At 43.3% G+C, this 19,742-nt stretch overlaps 1 protein-coding gene across 2 annotated transcripts in view; it reads left to right on the forward strand.

Moving 5' to 3' along the window:
- Nucleotides 1-19,742, forward strand: part of Ppp3ca (protein phosphatase 3 catalytic subunit alpha) — a 207,884-nt gene that overhangs the window by 141,666 nt on the left and 46,476 nt on the right. For both annotated transcript variants that reach the window (XM_010641592.1, XM_010641593.1), the window contains exons 3-6: nucleotides 7,134-7,258; nucleotides 14,719-14,830; nucleotides 15,790-15,935; nucleotides 19,119-19,258. In XM_010641592.1, the coding sequence (XP_010639894.1) occupies nucleotides 7,134-7,258; nucleotides 14,719-14,830; nucleotides 15,790-15,935; nucleotides 19,119-19,258 (523 nt within the window). The remainder of the gene's footprint in view (nucleotides 1-7,133; nucleotides 7,259-14,718; nucleotides 14,831-15,789; nucleotides 15,936-19,118; nucleotides 19,259-19,742) is intronic.

A 19,742-nucleotide genomic window follows, 5' to 3' on the forward strand; every position in this document is an offset into this window, starting at 1 on the left:
GTAAAACAAACACACAACAGTTTCAATCCAGAAAAAAAAAAAAAAAAAAAAAAAAAAAAAAAAAAAGTTAACAGCACTCAGTTTCGAATAAACACATAAATATGATTTATAATAACTTACTTTTCTATTAAGTAGAAAACACTGGACATAACCATAGTGTTGCACACGCTTTTTCCTTCCCTAAAATAATTTAAAATGCAAACTGGTCTGGTTTCTTTGTGACTGCAGTTATAAAATGAGATTTATGGAATCAATGAAGTATATAGTGTCAGGTTGCTATAACTTATCTATTGTAATCTACTGGTATGTATTTGTTTCTTCTGCTGCTCTGATATATTTCTCATTAACATTGGCTAACAGTTTTCTTTACCTTTATAAAACAGCTCCATAAATATAAAGAAAGGGTACTTGACGTTATTGTTACTACTCTGCATGGATGCTATTGTTCTTGTATTTTTACTTTAAAACTTCTTAAAATTTCTGTATTTAGGAAGTTTTCATTTGATTTAGTTTTCATTTTTGTCCTGTATTATCAAGCCAGAGTGACCTGGTTAAGAATTGATCTTTTTGTTTTCTATTAAGTTCCTAGTATATGTTTAACCATTAAAACATAATATTCACTATGGGGGGAAAATAGTTATTTTTGAAGTATACCTCTTTAGTGAGTTGGAGCCCGGTTACTTTTTTATTGTTTGGTTTATTTTGCTGTTTATACACATTTCTGGATAGAAGAAAACTGTAGTACAATTCAAGGTTCGCTGCATTTCAGTAGTCTCTTGATTTTAGAAGGATGCACATTAAGGAGGAGGGTGGGCTGGTTTGTACTTGAACTCACGTCCCAATTTGTGCCTTCTTACCTCAGCATTATCCTTAAGAGAAACAGACACGGACTTGGAGTTTGCACTGTGGCCACCTGTAACACAGTTCTGCACAAAAATATCTTTTTTTTAACTGAAAAATTGCTTGTTTTGAAAAAGAAAAGCTTCTGATAGAGTATTCAAAACTGAAACCAATAAATCCAGTACATCACCCTCCTAGGCTGGGCATTAGACCCAGTATTAGTTCCTCAACATAAAGGGATTTATTATCCTAGGAAAATGTGGCTGTTAGAGAAAAAATACTGGATTGAAATCAGTGAAGGTGAAAGTCGGTGCAACTCTCATGGCGAAAACTGCTGTGAGGCTCCATAATGTCTTTTCTAAAGGACAAATGACAGTGTGGAGCTTTAGTACAAACCGGACAAACATGTGGAAGAAGTTTCTCTGATCCATGCAAGTCTTCCGAGATGACAAAAGCCAGTATCTCAGAGGAGCTAGCAGGTCTTTACAGAAAAACAATGAGTAAAGAATTTAAAAGGTTTGGCTTCTAAGTCATAGCACTGATGTAGTCTTGCAAGCAGTTTTGCAATCCGTTTTCCATCTATAATTTCTTATTGTTTCACAGTTATATTTTGTCTTTACAGTTCACTTTTCTGTCTCTGGACATCAGTGCTTGCCAGGTGTCAATAAGACCATGACTCAGTGGCGTTTCTCCATAGATTTTCTTTTATACGGCAAGCCAGTGGGGCCAAATGTGTATCTGTGCACCAAGTCAAAGCTCCTGCCTGAAATTTTGTGGGAGAGTGTGTGTTTCCTGTTTCATTTGTACATAACGATTACTAATCCTTGTTCTTGTATATTAAGTGCCATCCTTGTGGTTTCCTTTTTCTAAGTCAATAATTTAATTGCCAATATAAACTTAGAAACAATAGAATTCTTTGAAAGTCATTATAATATGGTTATTTAAAAAAACTTTTAGTTTTTTATTAGTCCATGTTTTCATTGCATAGTGGTGACATTAATCATGGGGAGTTAGTACATGTACACACACATCTTGATTTGTTCTCCTCCTGTTCCTCTCCCTTCTTCCTTCCTCCTTCCATCTCATGGTCTATTTCTCCCTATTTCCTATTATCCAGCTTTTATTTTGCTCTTTGTATTTGGGTTTCCTATATAAGAGAACCTGTGTGATTTTTTCTTTAAGCTCCTGTGTCTGATTTATTTCACTTAACATCATGATCGCAAGGAACATCCATTTTCTCTTTCTTTATGGCAGAGTAGTATTCCACGGGTTGGTTTTGGTTTTGGTTTTGGTTTTTTAGGGGGTCTTTTGAGACAGGTTCTCACTGTAGTTGGGACTGACCTGGAACTCACTGTGTAGCCCAGGCTGGTCTCGAACATGCAGTGATCCTCCTGCCTTAGCCTCCTGAGTGCTGGGATTACAGGCGTGCGCCACCACACCCAGCTTCCATGTTTTGTAAATGCCACATTTTCTTTATCTGTTCACCTGTTGATGGACACATAGACCATGTCCAAGATTTAGCTGTGATGAACTGTACTGCTATACACATGGGTGTGCATGGATCTCTGTTACATGATAACTCTTTTGGGAAAGTACCTAGAAGGAGAATAGTCAGGTGAAATGGAAATTTGTATAGTTTGAGTTTTTCGAGGAGTCTCCAGACTTATTTCCCAGTGGTTATGCTAGTTGACACTCCTACCAACAGTGTAGAAGGGCTCCTTTTCCCCTGCATCCTCACCAGCATTGTTTGATTTCTTGGCGGTGGCCACTCTTTCTGGGAACAGTGGAATCTCGTTTTATTTGCATTTCTCTAATGGCCAGCGATGTGGAGCGTTTCTCTGCGTACATCTTAGCCGCATGTCCTCCTCCTTCTGAGAAGTGTCTGTTCTACCTGGAAAGCTGACACCTGCCTGAGTGTGGTTCATGGCGAGAGTGTGCAGCCCTGCTCCCCAGTGCCCACTGCGTCTCTGGTTTGGAGCAGGAGGTCGACGCTTGGTCTCAGGGCTGTTGTCTTTCCCACTGTCTCCCTCCCGTCCTGGGACTCTGTTGTGGAGGGTCCTTGTCCTTCTCAGTGTGCTGGTCATCATTTGGTGCCCTAGACGGCCCCCTGTCCCGTCTGTACATACATCAGAGAGCGTGCTCGCTGCTGCAGCCCCTTAACACAGCTCACTTAACCTGCAATCAGTGGAGGGTTCAGCAGCTCCTGACAACTGCACTGCCCGGGACTCTCCAGACCCCCTAGGGGTGGCTTTACACAGACTCCTGTCTGTTTCCATTTCTGATGATATATACTCGAATCTGCCAGGCCTGTGATTTTAAAACTTAATGCCTAACTTTCTAACATTTATACTAGGGCATTGCCTTCTGTAAGAAATTTTTTAAAATCTTTTCTTTATGTTATTTTTCTGTTTCCTCCCTCCTTCAGAATTCCAAAGGCTTCAGCAGAGTTCAAACTGGTTGGATGCCCATGTCCATGACATCTGTTCCAATAAAGTTTTATTTAAAGTGGACCAAGGGTCATGGGGGGCAGCAGTTTTAAGAGGCAGTTATGTGAGTCATTGTCACTCAGGTGGCACTCGGCTGACCCTTTGGGTGAACTGGCTGTGTCTCCTGAAGGTAATAGATTGGTATCAGCCCCGAGATCAGCCTCCCAGCCTCAAGAGATCAGCGCCCAGATCCAGAGCCACTTTCAAGAAAGCCTTCTCCTCCCCGGGTAAAGCCTCCTGTTCTGTGTACCAGGGTCCTTTGTTTCTGCTGCAGAAGCTGGAGGTGTGATTCTCACAGGGACCTATTGCAGCCTCTCAGGTTGCTAATGGGTATGAATGGCCATGGCCCAGGGGGGAAAATCTTGTATTTCATTTCAGTATCATTACTGTGTTAATTTATTAAATGTTGTGGCTCTAAAAGCCTGGCATAAATATGCACAGTTTTCTTCCTCCCTGTGGAGGACACAGTAGACCTTTGTTGGTTGCTCAGCCAGATCATGGATGTGGTCCTAGAGCACTGAGCGACTCTCTTATCATGGGCCTGTGTCTCTGTGCATGGTGGTCTTTCCTCTATTTCACTGTATCTTCAATTTCAACTGACTTGTAGCCATAGTTCATAGGTACATGGTGCACTGGGACTTTTCTATTCATGTGTACATTGTGTTACTATCAAATCAAGGAAATTGCCACGTCCATCCCCTTAACCTTTATCACTGCTTTGTGATGAGCTTGTCCAGAGTCATCTTGCTGGCCTGCGTACACTGTGCACTGTTGTTCAGTGTGTCACACAGCTGTGCAGTGGAGTGCCAGCACTTGTCCCTCTTGTGATGGTTTTGCTGCCTTGTGAACCATCCTTCCCTGTGCCTAGGTCAGTTGGTGCTTGCCCCTGACAGGGTGGTAGGCGGCACGGTGCCACTGGAAGTAAGGAGGCAGTTGTGGGAATGGGGTAAAGGTGGGAGTCAGGCGGGTGTTGGGAAAGAGCTTACCCAAGCCTGCTTGGCCTCGCAGTTCTGTAAAGACCCAGGGATACACAGAAGACAACAGAACCTCGCCTCCTGGGGAACTGGAGGCTGGCAGCAGCAAGCAAACGGCTTGCCTCATCAGCGGGCATTTGCCATGTTACGCTTCTCTCTCTCAACCCTCATGTTTGGGATCCCCAAGAGAAAGGAGGTGGCCAGCAACCTTCCGGATTTTTGAGCTCAGGGACCTCTTCCTCTTGGGCCTTACGTATGGCCATTTCCTTCCCGAAGATTGAGTCCGAACAGCTCAGAATATTAGGGTAAATCCTTTAACTCACAGTTGGAATGTGCAAGGCCTAAGCTGTCATCCAGTGCCCAAAGGAAGTTGGCTTTGCTGTCGTCCTTAGTAGGTGCAGCCCTTGCTGGTGAAATCCATCCAGGGTCACTGCTTTAGGGTCCTTCCATGGGACCATGAAGCCTTCAGCTCACACTGACCTGAAGTGCAAGCGGGCTGCATCTTCTTTTCTCACCTGTTTGCCTACTGAACGTGGCCCCGTGAGCAGAAGCACACAGATCAGGGACCACGTGTGCAACGTGTAGGTCTGTTTACTCACACTGACTACCTAAGAACCTCTCAAGAAAAACCTGTACCTCTGGAGATTCTGATCCAGGGAGGGAATTTATCATTTCAAACCCCCCCTCCCAGGTGCTACGGATGTGGCAGGAGGTAAGGAAGCACGCGTGAGACTCGCGGCAGTGCCACGTTCCATCTCAGTCTTGCCCACACTGTTCTGAGACCCAGAATCTGAAGGCTTTAAAACAAACACCATCTCCAATAAGCTCAAGGCTTTGGACTCCCACCGAAGCAAACTCCGCAAACTCTTCTTCATCAGGCTCTAAACCAAGGGCACCTCAAAGCTGCGACTTCTTAAGTCGATAAGTTTCCAAGGAAGCTGCCACATGTGCGGAGGTCAGGACCCTCCGGAGCAGGTGGTGCCGATCAAGACCTGATGCATGGAAATGGACAAATTGGTGGAACATAGGAACTTGGCTTTAAAACGTCTTGAAGTTGATCCTTAAAATTTCCAAATGTGCATATAAAATAGTTTTGTTTGTCAGGCACGTTTACTTGAGCTTCTGTTTTGTTTGGTTGAGCTTTGATTTTTAAAAATATTTTCGCATGCTGGACATTGTCATAAGTGGTTGTTTCTGTGAAAGCATTGTTTTGAGCAGGGCAGCTGCTCTGAGGCACCCAGTGATAACAAGACCGGCACACGAGCAAGTGTGACTCGGGGTATTGGGCTCTCTGGGCCAGGTTTGCACCCCTGTCCTTTGCTGTTTTGTGTCACGAAGCCAAGACTGAGTAATTTCAGTGATCTTGTAAATCACCGAAGTGATCTCTTATCTGACAGGATAGAAAAAAAGAGCTTTACTTTCTGTTTTTATAAAACTGTGCATCGTGATGTACGAGTATCGTGCAACAAAAGAGAAGATATCCTTAGAGGGTTTCCGTGGTCTAGGGCCTGTCCATAACCTTCTTCTCTCTCCGGCTGCCCACTTACACTGCTGCTGTACGGGTGCAGGCTTAGAGAACTGTAGAAATGTGTCCACGTTAGCTGTTCCCTGGTGGTAAAAATGGGCCTTCACCCAAGGCCTTTGTTAAATGATTTGTTGTTTTACAATTGTTTCCTGAGTGGACTTCTTGGGCTCCTTTCTGTCCACTTCCCTCAGATGAAGCATGAAGTCTGAAGAATCTGAAGATGCAGCCTGCCACTTGCTTGTGGTCACAGTGTGCAGTTTGAGGGTCTCAGGCCCGGCCTTCAGGCCACTGAGGTGCTCACCCTGTGCACCCCTGAGAGCTGCAGACGCAGCCCTATTGTGGGCCTCATTGAGGGGAAGCAAATCTACAGAAATGAAATGCACATGCAGTGCACATAAAGACATACGAGGGGGCTCTAGATACTGACGTGGAGCAGGTGAGGGGAAACCTGCAATCAAACAAGTTTGAATTTCAGCCGGTTTGAACAGTGACACTTTCATCTGTATCACGAAGATTACAGTATTTGTTTTCAATGTGTATGAACATAGCAAACGAAAGAAGTACTCTGAGTAAATGGTTTTTAAAAAGGGAGACTAACTTTTCCAAGAATTTTAGTTTACAAGAGAAGGTGAAAAATTCATGAAACATCATTTCACAGTGATTTTTTTTTTCTATTCTCATGTGTTATATACTTTTTTTTCCCCCTGAAATCTGGACTTCTGGTATTAGAATTCATCTTGCAAAATGCTCCTTTCTTTACAATTTAAATTTAATTGGAGTTTTTCTTTGTTAGTGGAACCTAAGATAAGCCTGTGTGTGGTAACTTGTTACATGTAGGTTCAGTTAAATGTCTCTTTGTGATACGTATCAGTGTCCCTGTGTCTTCAGGAGGCCATGGTGTGTAGTGCTTGTGCAGTCTGACCTCCGCTGTGTGTAAGTCCTGCCAAATCCTGGACCTTGCTGTTACCTCATCTCTCATCTGCAAAATGAAAACCTACTCCACCGCAGAATTGCACTACAATGTGTGCGTAATTTCTCGACACAGTGCCTCTTGAAAAACTGTTAGATTCGTAGCAGTAACAGCCTTTATTATTATCCTCAGTCTTCCAGTTGATTTGTGAGTTAGCAGACCTGGGTTCCTCACCTTGGGAATCCTGAGCAAAGTGCTTAGCTTGTTTGTCTCACACTCCTGTTTTGCAAAATGACGTTTTGGCCAAGATTGAATTAATTCTGGCTCTAAAATTTTGTCATTTTATTAACTAGCTCAGAGTCATAACCTAATGAGCAAATATTCCTTGTTTCTTTCAGTTTGTGGGGACATCCATGGACAATTCTTTGACTTGATGAAGCTCTTTGAAGTGGGGGGATCTCCTGCCAACACTCGCTACCTCTTCCTGGGGGACTACGTTGACAGAGGGTACTTCAGCATCGAGGTGAGTCCCCGCATTTCTACCCAGCTCTCCTTGGGGATCGGTGACAGCTTGGAAAGCAGGAGCTGTAAATGTTCCCTTACCACCTAAAGGAAATCCAGTCCATAACAATGAATTTTAACCAAACTTCACTGATGGAACAGGACGCATCCTCTTTCCAGGGATTCCCATGTTTAGAATGAACACACAGGAAGGTCAGAGAATGGACTTACAGTAAGATTTTGCCTTTTGTGTATTTTATGCTTTTTGAAATTTGCAGAAATGTTATTTTTTCTTACTGTAGATGATTCTGTTTCCCTTTGATAAAGTAAACAGAAATGTGTTTGCATGCGCATAAACTGCTAACAAAACATGTGTGTCTGTCTGCCTGTGAACGTGTGTGAGCGCACAGAGAGCTGCTTGTTCTGTCTTATGTGGGCGCCTCTCCTCCAAGTAGGGCAGTTTGTCAAACTGGCTCAGTAAAGCAAAGCAGATGAGTACCCCCTGCACCTGCTTTGGGTGAGCGTAGACACCCAGAGTGAAGGTGATGATGGGGTTCTGGTCGGGTACCTGCTCTTCCTGCCTCGGGCTCCCCCTCATATGCAGTGAGGGCTCAGCAGAAACTTCTAGAAAGAAACGGCTTGGAGCTCATGTGTACATCAAACATGCTCTTAGCTGCACACAGCAGTAAAATGCTGGGAGGCAGTGCACTCCTGGAATCCTGGCTCTGGGGGTGTGCAGCCGGGAGGGAATCCGGCCTGGGCTACACGATGGCTTTGTGAGACCTGATCTCAAAATAAAAATAAAATAAAAGGGCTGAGGATGTAGCTCAGTGCAAAGGTTCAATCCCCAGTATTGCCAAAAATAAAAGCATAAAGAAAAGAGAAAAACACTTATCCTCAAAGAAACAAATCAGCTTTGTAAGTCTCACACAAACATCACTCCACATATTTACAATCATTTTAGTAAGAAGATTCTTACTTTTAAATATTTATTATGTATGATTTGTTAATGAGGGTGGTTACTGTTTAAACGCAAGTTGTCCTTCAGCAGCTTTTATTTCAAACTGCTTTGAAATCATACCCATGTTTGATGACTCAGTTTCCCAAGTCATTGTCTGACTTTCTGTATTTCTCTTTCTCTCTATATAGATAGATATGAATATATAGAGTTATATGTATATATAAGATATATATAGATAGGTAGGTAGATTTCGATGCTCACACCGAGACATTTTATATTTCCTTCATTTGGAAAGCAGATGTTATCGAAAGCCTAAAGTGTATATCCAGCATGATTGGGACTATGAAATATTAGAGGAAATGTCATGTACATCTTGGTTTTCTGGAAACCTCAATTTATAGGACAGTACACCATAAAACTCTGAGAATCCGGGAGCTAGACTATGTGGTTACCCCGCGTTCAGTCACTGGAAGGGACTACTAAAACCTTGTGATGCAGGAATACGGACATCAGTGCTGTGGGAGTAAAGAAGAGTAGGAGGCATTGGAAGTAAGCATGGTCGACTACTAAAGCGACTCAAAGACTCCATAAGGTGTAGCGGGAGGGGACACAGAGGAGGACCCTGTGAAACCCAGATCCATTCACCATGGAGGGCCGACTTGGCCAGCTCCCCTGGCATAGAAGGCTCTGAGCACGCACTTAGTGAGACGTGGATACCTGCAGGGAGTGATCAGACCCGCGTCACCCATGCAGCCTGCACCAGGCACCTCTGCCTGTGTCTCTGAGGTTCCGGCCCCCTTTCCAAGCCCATCATGACCTAAGGTGGCTACAGTGCAGTCAGCCCCCAATTCCCCGCTACAATCAGAAAGAAGGGTATTGGAAAGAGAGGGGTGCGCGCTCCTGCTCAAAGATGCTTTCCAGACACGCATGCTCTCCAACTCGCCAACCCCAAGTCCCTGAGTACCAATGGCCTTGGGCGACCAGTGTGCAGCCAGGCTTGAGACTGAGACGGGAGGTGGAATTGCAAGGAGGGAGTGAAGGGCTTGCTCTTCCCCTTGAAAGGGGCCACGTAGAGTCTTAAGTCAATAGCAGTGAAAAACCGACTCAGTAACTTGGATCCATCTCGTTCATTTGACACTCACGGTGCTTCTGAGAAAGGTGTGAACGGAAGAGGTGTTCTGTGCTCTTTGAAGTTCACCTAAGTGAGGGAGCCTCGAGTGTGTCCTTAGGGGAGGGATTGTTTTTATCAGCAAATGATGTAGTGCTATATTAGAAATTATTTTCAGTATCATAAGACCTGTGGCTTTTGCCAACTTAGTTTACATTTTTAACTAGAGATAATGTTTACTATTAAGTTTGTAGTAAAGAAAAAGCACTGTTCCGTGCGTTGCTTTAATGACAGCACAGCTGAACTATTTCTCACCAACTCTGTCTTGCCCCAGCTCTGTTTGGATTGTTTCATTTCTTAATTTCATTGGTATCTTTACTTTGATTTTTTAAATTGAAGATTGCAGTCTTCTGATCCTCTGACCTCAAACCTTTGGAAATTCCCTAAACTTTTCCTAAGCTGAGTTTTAATGAATTTTCTATTTTTTAAGTTAAAAAAATTGAAAAGCTATATTCACGAGCCTGTTCTTCAATTACTTTGACTCCTAAGATGTTTTTAAATCTACAGTTATTTTAGATATTTAAAGTAAGAAAGACAGCACTTTGTATAGTGTGCTCCTTTTGAAATTCAAGCAGCAGATCCATCAAATGTGGGTGTAGTAGAACGTATGACAGTTCTGAGGTGGGTACCCTGGCATCTCCGATCTCACATCAGCTCTTGAGCTAAGCTCGGGGAGTCTGAAGGATCAGCCCGGGAACTTGCTAGGGACACACGGCAGTTGTCTTGTACGCAGGGCGACCCGTGTTGATTGGACTGTGACCTTTGTGGGGCTTTAGAATTAGAATAGCTCAGTGGTGTCGTCATCACACTGAAGGGGAACAGCCACACACACAAAATATACTCACCGAGAATACGTGGATCGAGGATGTACTGTCGATACTGCTGTTTGTGTGGTGTCAATGACTGCCTCTGTGCCCCCAGCGGTGGGAGGAACATGTGAGACTCCCTTCTGTGGGTGCCCAGGCAGAGCCCTGGGCAGGACACACACGTAGTGAGTCAGTGCCTGGGCTTCTGCCTGAGCTCTGTGCACCGCCCACCAGCTGGCCGTGGCGTGTTCCCTCGATACATTACAGTGCACCATGAAAAAGCGGACATGGGTGACATGGGCGCTGGCCTGTGCCACATGTCTGCTCCGTTCTCTCCCCACCTAGAAATCTGACTGTCGGCATGCAGCACAGAGTGTTCCCTTTGCATGGATCGTTGGTCTAAGGAACACCCTGAAGTCGAGCTGAGTTCTCCAGCAGTGTTGCCCTCACAGGTTTCACAAGGCTGCTGACTCATCCCCATAATCCAGGGCTTCCCTGTAAGGCTTCTCCTTTGGCTGTCCTCTGGGCAGAGTGTAGCACTTCAGTTTAATTTTCACCAAATCAGCTCTGAAAAGTAGTCTGGCTTCCTAATCCTCTCTCAGGCAGATTCGCCAACTCTGGGGAACCTGCCCTGGGCAATACGCAGAGCTCATTTTGTGCACTCGTCCTGCAGCCTCCCCAGTTTTCTCTATTTGCCAGGATTAGAAAGCATTTCTCAGAAAGTTAGCCCAGCTACAAGGGAGCTGTTGAGCAGTGATGAACGTGGTGCTTGGGTTGGGGTAATAATTTGTCTTACCCTGAAGCCCCCTCGCTGATGATTGCATTACACCACGGCTCTCTCTGATCCAGCACATGGTTGTGACTGGGCCTGAGGGTGACTCAGACTTGCACACAGATGCACAGCTGGTGCCTCTACTTCCTGCACAGAGCTCCCTGCAGCCCTTCTGCAGGGCTCTGAGCTAAGGGAATCAGCATGGAACTGCCCCTCCATCCTGCTCTGTTTACATCTGCAGGGCGACCGGCCTCCAGCACTTTCAGGTGTGAAAGTTGTAGCGTTTAGTAGCTGTGAACTCAGAGACCAGAATGAATGGAGGCCAGCCAGACAGCGCTCCTTGCTTTTGCCCCACAGTAATAACCCATTGTGCAGAAAGCAAAGTGAGATGACAGAACAGCACCGTGGACGCAGGAAGAACCGTCTGTGTCTCCTTGCAGCCTGTCGTCTTTGCACTGCGTTGCTTTCTCATGGCTGCCTCTCTGGGCCCTTGTCAGACCAGGCCATTGGCGTTTGAGATGCTTGTACCTCTTCCCAGATGATCACACACATCCTGTGTGATTGTCCAGTGAGGGAGAGAAAGCGCTTTGATTTGAGCTTCTCACAGCGTGGACAGCACATCAGTTCAGGGTGTTGGTCGGTGTGTTTTCTTTTTTACTTCTTTGCTTTCTGCTTCACTTCTCCTCTACTTTCCTGTGCAGCTATTCAAGAATACTCACCATCAAAAATTGTAAGTCACGAAGTAAACCAGTGCACTGTCACTCTCGAGGAGCCAATTAAACTAATGAAAATAGCATCCTGAGCACTGCTTTCTTGAGGAAGATACACAAATGGGAAAAACCCTTGTCCATGATGAAAATTAACAAAAAGAGAATGTTCATTGTTTCGTCTGGGTGACCCAAAGCTCAATGAAGAGCAAGAACGGAGGACGGTTGTCATCTAGCGGAGGTGACCAGGCGATCTGGACTCATGGCTCCCCCACAGAAAGGCCAGAGCTGTCCCCGCCCCTGCCAGTTACTGCAGGGAAGGGGGTTCATCTGAGCATACATGAAGTTTGCCACATGCGCAGAATAACTGAGTGTTTAGCGCGTTTCACGTCTCTGTGTCACTGATGGGATTTTTCTGCAAGAAACTCTACTTAAAAACTAACAAACCAAAGCTAAGGCCAGGTTATAATTTGGTTGAATTTCTGCGGTTCTGCCGCACACTGAAAGTGTGGATGGCAGAGCCTTTGCCAGCGAATCCTGCATGGAGCGTGGAGCTGCCTCCTGCCAGATGTTGGGGTGAGGGCTGGCAGTTCTTCCTCCCCGGCCCCCTCCTTCCCACGCCCCCTCTTCCGTATCAGCTGCATTTGCGGTTATCCTAGTGTTTGGGAAGATATTTTATTCTTGCCACAGGGAGAGAGAAATAAAATGCGAAAAGAGGACTCTTTATTTTTACAGCATTCGGAGCCAAGAATTTGGAAATGAGTTAATTCTCCTTTTCTACCTCCTTTCTCTTTCCCTCCCTTTCTCCCAGTTCCCTTTCCTCCTTCCTTTTCCTCCTTCTGTCCTTCCTATTTACAGAGATGGAGTTAATATTTCCTCAACTCCTGCCATTTGCTAGGCATTTCACGTCCGAAATAAGAGGAATGTCTGTATCGTGTCATTCAGGGGTTGTTAGTAGAGGCGCTAAGGAGATCAGCATGGAACGTGTGTACCCCTCTTTGAGATTTCCGTAACGAAAGAGCCACGACAGTTAAGATGCGAGGTGATTGAAGTTACAGAACCACACACTATTGTCACAGCGAGACTTCGAGACATCGTAACAGATGACAAAAGGAAAACATGGGCCCAAGGCCCGAGGGTGTGATTCCTTCCGTGTTTGAATGGGGTTGTTTAAATGCACCAGAGTTTTTAAGTGGACCAGTAGTAACTTTGCAGTAAACTTGTACAGAAAAAAATAACCAAAAGGAGATGAGAGCTGTGATGACATTTTCAAAAAGTTGTTGGCTGAGAGGAGACAGAAGGGAGCCTTCGGGAGCTGGGTTGTGATGGTGCAGGAGGCAGTTTCAGAAGAGCTGTGGTTGCATCGTGACCTGCTCTGCTGACCTTGGGTGTCGTAAGCCAGACACCCGTGAGGTGGACCCACAGTGCAGCCATGGCATTTTTCTCTCTCTTTCTCGATATGTAAATAAAACACACTACATAGAGTAACTTCAAGACATAAATATATGTGAAGAGCTCTACATACCACTCCTGTTCCGCGTTAGGCATTAGACATTTATATATGTTTGTATATAATATGTGTAATTTCTCACACACATAATATCAGATTCAGGGAGAGCCTTCTACATTTTAAATTGAGTGCAGTCCTCTCATTGGCATTAATGATAGTTTATAAAGACCTCTTCTGAGATGTGAGGCAGCTCTGGGTGATTCGGTGCCTTTTATGACAATAGGCACCTGCGGCTGTAAACCGCATCCACAGCCCGGGCCGCTCAGACACTAAACTCGCTCCCGTGGCAGCCTGCACCCACGGCCCTCCGGGGACCCCTGCAGGCCACGTGCCACTGTCCCCTCGCCACTCCAGTTCCACTGAGTACCCTAATCACAACGTAATCACAGGAAGTTGATCAAAGTACCACACGTATTTAATGTCATCCTGTCACTGTTCCCTTCAAACCTCACTTCGTAATTGGAGAGAATATCTTGTTGAACAGTACGGCGATACACGCTTGTTTTGATAATTAGCATTTTCTTCAGAACTTGGGCTGTATATTCGAACAGTTACTCTCCATTCGGTTCATGAATTACCATAGAGGCTCGCAGAGACGACTGTCCTTTCCAGGTAGCATGACAAATAAACTGCTGGCATCTTCTCCCTGAAGATATCATCCAGCGTCCCCAGTATGCATTGGGGAATTGATCTGTAAAATATTATGTATGTTTTGGTTTCAGATTTTGGTAGCCAGAATGTGACTTTTCTCTGTATTTGTATGGATTCTTCACCTTCTTAGCTTTACTTTCAGAGCAAAACTTTCATGAAAATTACAGTATTTGTTTTCTAAAGTATGATTTGGGGTAGCCTGTGGCTTCTTGCCAGATACCAGTGGAGGGCAGGGAAGTTGGTGCTGGGACTGTGGAGACCCTGTAGGTTTATGCTGAGTCACACATGCATGCAGAGTCACACAACGCGCAGTGCCTGGGACACTGAGGGATTTAAGATACTGAGATACATTCCCTGTCCTCATCTCTGGCCTTCCATTTAATTGATCACTTATTTACATATAAAACAAAAATTTAAGGCTTTACATTCCAAAGACACTGAAAGAAAAGTGGGGAGAAGGCCAGGGGGTCTGAGAAGGAAAAAGAAACAGAAAGCGGGGGGCGGTTCAGGCTTTTCAGTGCTTACCTCTCTTCCTGGCCCGTCCTGCTGGCTCTGTCACCCAGCTTTTAGAACCTACTGACTGCGACCCATCTCTTTGCTGCCTGTTTCAGAGGATATTTCTGGCAGGGTTGGTTCTCGTTCTGTGTTTGCCTCCTGTCACTGTGTGGCCAGCGGCCCACCTGTGGGCTCTGATCATTCCTGCTGGATGTCTTTGGAGTGAGTGGTGGTGCGGCTTGTACAAAGCACTGTTTGCCCAGACTGTAAGCATCTCCCCAGGCCTGGCCGGGGATTTTGGTTATGGTAACACGTTTGACTCATCTTCGTGACATGAAAGCACTGGAATTCACAAGTATAATGGAAAAAAAAAATGTTATTTTTATGTTGTTCTTCTTTTTACTTTTTTCAGTGTGTGCTGTATTTGTGGGCCTTGAAAATTCTTTACCCCAAAACACTGTTTTTACTTCGTGGAAATCATGAATGTAGACATCTAACAGAGTATTTCACGTTTAAGCAAGAATGTAAGTATTCGCCAGTCTTCTTCCTTTGGTGCTGTATGTACTGCCTAGCCAGGCTCACTGATGGCTGAGAGTGTGAATGATCCGTTGCCTGAAAGTAAAAGCTTCTAAGCTGACAGTACTTTGTGTCATGCCCTATTGTTTTTAAAAGCATGAATAGTTATAGGTCAGTTTTTAAAAATAAGTTCTGTATAAAATAATGTAAGAGATTAAGTTAATATTTGATGTAATTTATACTGTAAGATACAAGTGATTAAATTACCTTTTAAAACTAGTCAACATTCAGTACAATGTATATAATGATGATTCTGGGTAATAAAATAATAACATGCAAGAAAGCAGTCCTACTCTTGGATCCCACATCGCTCAAGAGAAGCACATGGAGGTCAGTGTGAACCCAGTGCCTCTATTTCTGGACCCCACAGCCTCTGCTCTCTGGTGTGTTTTGATTTCTGCCATTACATGTGAACTTTAAGTGGGGCACCTTGTGAAGGATTCATTTCCTTCTCAGTTTTTCCCACTGTCCACTGAAACTTAGATTTTTCTGTCATTTTGCCTCTCAGAATAGTCAGCGTGAATCGGTCAGGGAAAAGCGGTGTGATGCTGGCAAATTTCTGTCCATCTGCTTTTCTACCAAGTCATTGAGAAAATCAACCAGCCTTATGGCCAGATGTCTTTTTTGCTATACCAAGGTTATAAAAATTACAAAATATGGATGAATGACAAAAATAGAAAAATGCTAAGTAGAGTAAAGGTCAACATGTAAATCTTAAAAAGTAGTATTTGATTGGGTCTTGAAGTTTGCAAAACGCATTCCTTTCATACTCCTGATATCATCCTGGCATGAAAAATGTCACAAAGTAATCACGCTGTTTCAGAAAAGAAGCCACTCTCAGTGCAGTGGTTGGACTGTAGTCATGACATTATATGAGTTCACGTCCGTTTCGATCATACACGAACAGGTAAAATAAAGTACTCGGAGCGGGTCTATGATGCCTGCATGGACGCCTTCGACTGCCTGCCCCTGGCTGCCCTGATGAACCAGCAGTTCCTGTGCGTCCACGGAGGGCTGTCCCCAGAGATCAACACGCTGGACGACATCAGGAAAGTAAGTGTGTGGCGGTGGTGACAGAGGCCTCAGCCGGCCGTGCTGCGTTAGTCTAGTACGCAGCCTGTCGGAATTCATGATATGACGTAGCCGTGAATCTTTTCTCTGTGTTTTTCCTCTTAGAAAGGAAAACATATTTACCCCGGAGGAGTTTTCATCCCTAAGGCTCCTGGCCCATCTTCCATTGTGATGGGCATCACTAAAAACATAAACTGCTCAACCTCTAAAGCCATATATCCTTTCATTTCCATTTGGCTCTTCCCCCGCAAACAACCCATTGTGTTCATGGTTGTTGCTCTGCCTCTCGGAAAATACCATAATTTCACCCTTGAAATTTGTCCATATTACTTAGGTTTAAAACCTACCATTCATTACAGCCTAGAATGTGTACAGACTAATGTTAGTAGACTAACAGAGCAAATGTGATGGTGTGCTGGTCCTGTTGACTAACTAGGTGAAAAACAATGGACTTCTTAAGGGGGTTAGTGTTGGCTGTTACTCTCATTCCAGCCAGTAGAACGAATCTAGTTTGAATGTAAAGGTACCTTGTACTTTTCATGAAAAAATACAATATAGAGTATCTTGTAGAAGAGACTATCATTTCTTTGCTTATGCTTGTAACTGATAATTGCAGCCATGTAAGAAAAATGAGAATAATAAACTCTGCATATTTTTCTTGGTGGCAAAATCCCCAAAGAGCAAAAGCAATGAAAAAAAAAATGTATGTTATCTTCACATAGTGTTATTTGGAATTATTTTAAGACCTCATAATTTGTTTATATTAACATGTATAATGTGGTTGGAGGGTTATGCTCACCATCTTGCTTTCTGTTTAAGCAGAATTTTTTCTGCAAGCATTATGAATATTAGAATACATTTTATTGTAGTACCTTCTTTCCTCCACCTTCAAAAGCCTAAGAAAATATTCCTGTATGTATCCCCTAGTTCTAAGAAAAAAAATGTAGCAATATTTCTACTTCTTATTTTTTTATTTATTTATTGGTGCCAGGGATTGGACTCAGGACCTTGCACTTGCAAAACAGGCGTGGTGTCACTGAGCTAAATACCCAGCCCCTCTACTTTTTAAAAAGTTAGTCTCACCAATAATTTCAGAAGGAATCACTTGGTCGCATTAGTCTAAATTACTATACGTGAACTTCTTATTGAAATTGAGAGTTGCTGATTTCTTCATGAAGATTTCAAGTTTATTCATATGAGCCTCCTGTGTTACGAATAGGATGACCTGGTCACCACAGGCATAGGGTGTGGGCACAACCCAGGCTCTAACCGGTGCTTGGGCCTTAGGAAGCCTTGTCCAAAAACCACCTTGCTGTTGCTTGTTTAAATAATTGTCATTTAGTGGCTTTTTCCATTCTTGAGTTTGGAAACTTCAGAATCTGGGAAATCTATATGCTGATCAGCATTACAAGTTAATTCCATCAGCTGCCTTAAGTTAATATTAAATTAGTAGATAGCATTTTTCCACTGTGTTTAGTGAGAAAGAAATCAAATAGCCATGTATCTTTGTATTCTATTGGTAACCCAATAACCAGTTACCGCAGTAGGTATGGAAAATGAAATAGGTCAAAGTCCAGTGTAGTTGTTCTGTTAGGAATGTCAGGCGTCAAGATATTTATGTTTTAATGGCTGCCAATGACCAGGTTTTGTGGGATGGGATGGAAAGCAAGAAACTTAAGTGTCCTCCTAATTGTGAGAATTAAAGTTCATGCAATATAGTCCTTTAAGTATTTAAATGGAGCTGTTGTGTAAAATGAAGAAAATAGGTAGAAAAGATATATCTATTGGGGTATTTTATTAAAGATGCGATTATCAGCAGAAATACCTATAAACCTCTGCAAAATGAATGATCACCTTTATATGATTTCATTTGCTGCATTTCTTCATGGAATTCATAATGTTGAGGAAATAACATGAAATTTTGAATATATTTATACATCATAAATCTCTACAACAGTGAACTGGGTATTCTTTTAAAAGGTTATTGGGTTTTAGAGAAAAATTATATTTGGGAAGGCAAAACACTCTAAGTTGTTCTTCCTTTAAGACCTCTTCATAAAGGTTCAAATAAAGGGGAAAATAATTATTTACTTTCCTGTTAGATAGGAAAAAAAAGGTTTTTATTTTAAAAATTAAAAAAATAATACTTAACTAAATCTTTGTTCCCTGGTCTGGGTGTATCCATATTTATAAGACATCAGTGCACATGTGCTTCTGGCACTGGTCTTGCTCTGCATTTTTTAATCACTATATAGAGAGGATTTGGGTGTTCCAGTCTTGGAGAGCAGGGAGGGAAAACTCTTTTCTACAGGAATTTAAACAAGCCATTCTCCTGCAATCTGATGAAATCACTATCTACACATCTCATGGGGTATTAAGTAGATTTAAAAAAATATTTTCTAGCTTCAGATTTTACTTTCCTGCATATTTTAGATACTGAGATATATAATTAAACTCCACACTTGGCCATAAAATGATTTCAAATTTACATTTTGCCATATGTCAATTAGAGTTTCTACATAATTTACTTAATTTAATTTTGTATTTGTTAATTTTTACTGTAGAGTGTATGAGCTTCTAGAATGCACTGTTCTCAAAATCCTTTTGTGAAATATAAATATCATAAGGCCTTCTGCATCCAGGCTTCTAAATAACAGTAGAGGGGAGGCAGTAGAGGGGTTAAAGCTCCTCCTTCCCAAATGAAACAGAAGCAGAATCACATTAACAGATAGATAGATAGATAGATAGATAGATAGATAGATAGATAGATAGATAATTGGTACATAGCTATGTGACTGATACACAGATAGCTGATAGATAATTGGTAGATAGTTGATAGATTGCTGGATGATATAGATGACAGGTACTGATAGATACAGAGATATGTAGGTGAGAAGAATTAAAGGAGAATGAGAGAAAGGCTAAAAGGAGGACTCAGAAGAACTGAAGAAGAGGGATGTGAAGGGAGAGATGAAGATGCAATGGATGAGAGCTTCGGGACAGCAGGAAGACAGGAAATGGAGAAATTTGGAGATGAAGCTGCTGGGTGTCAGGAGGAAGGAAGAGACGAGCAGCCCAGGAGAGGGTGGTGGCACTGGCATCTGCTGTCTCCTGATTCTGTTTCCAAAGATTAGTATTTTGCTCTTCGTCCTCTCTTTTTCTTAGTTAGACCGATTCAAAGAACCACCTGCTTATGGACCCATGTGTGACATCCTGTGGTCAGACCCGTTGGAGGACTTCGGGAACGAGAAGACTCAGGAACATTTCACGCACAACACAGTCCGGGGGTGTTCGTACTTCTACAGGTGAGGACCACATGGCCCGGACGCTGCGATTCCTGCCGGGGCCTGGCCGAGTGAGGATGTTTCGCAGCTTCTGTAGGACGCAGCGGTGAAGGAGAGGCTCATTTGAAAAGTTTGGTTACAATGGCTTCTTCACTTGCAAAATATGAATAAATGAATTGATGTAAAATGTATGTACATGTAATTTCTGAGAATAGAAAAGGCAGGAAAATTCGTGTGGTATGAGGGTGGAGAGGCTTCTGTAGATGTAAGGGTATAGTAGACAATTTGTTCTCCTTTCAAGAACTATAGGAAAAACATCCATCACCAGCCTTGGTTTTTCATTCAGTTATGGAAACATATTTGTACCAGTTCTCATAATTTAAGTCAGAAAAACAGCTTCACGTTGGTTAATTACAGTGCATTCAAGTCCTTCTCATATTTTTTGAGCTTGCCAGGCTTCCTGGATACATAGACCCCTGCGGGTCTGCAGTACATGGACACCCTG

This window comes from Fukomys damarensis, unplaced genomic scaffold (genome assembly GCF_012274545.1).
Source record: "Fukomys damarensis isolate Sample0158 unplaced genomic scaffold, DMR_v1.0_HiC HiC_scaffold_25, whole genome shotgun sequence".
Taxonomy (NCBI): domain Eukaryota; kingdom Metazoa; phylum Chordata; class Mammalia; order Rodentia; family Bathyergidae; genus Fukomys; species Fukomys damarensis.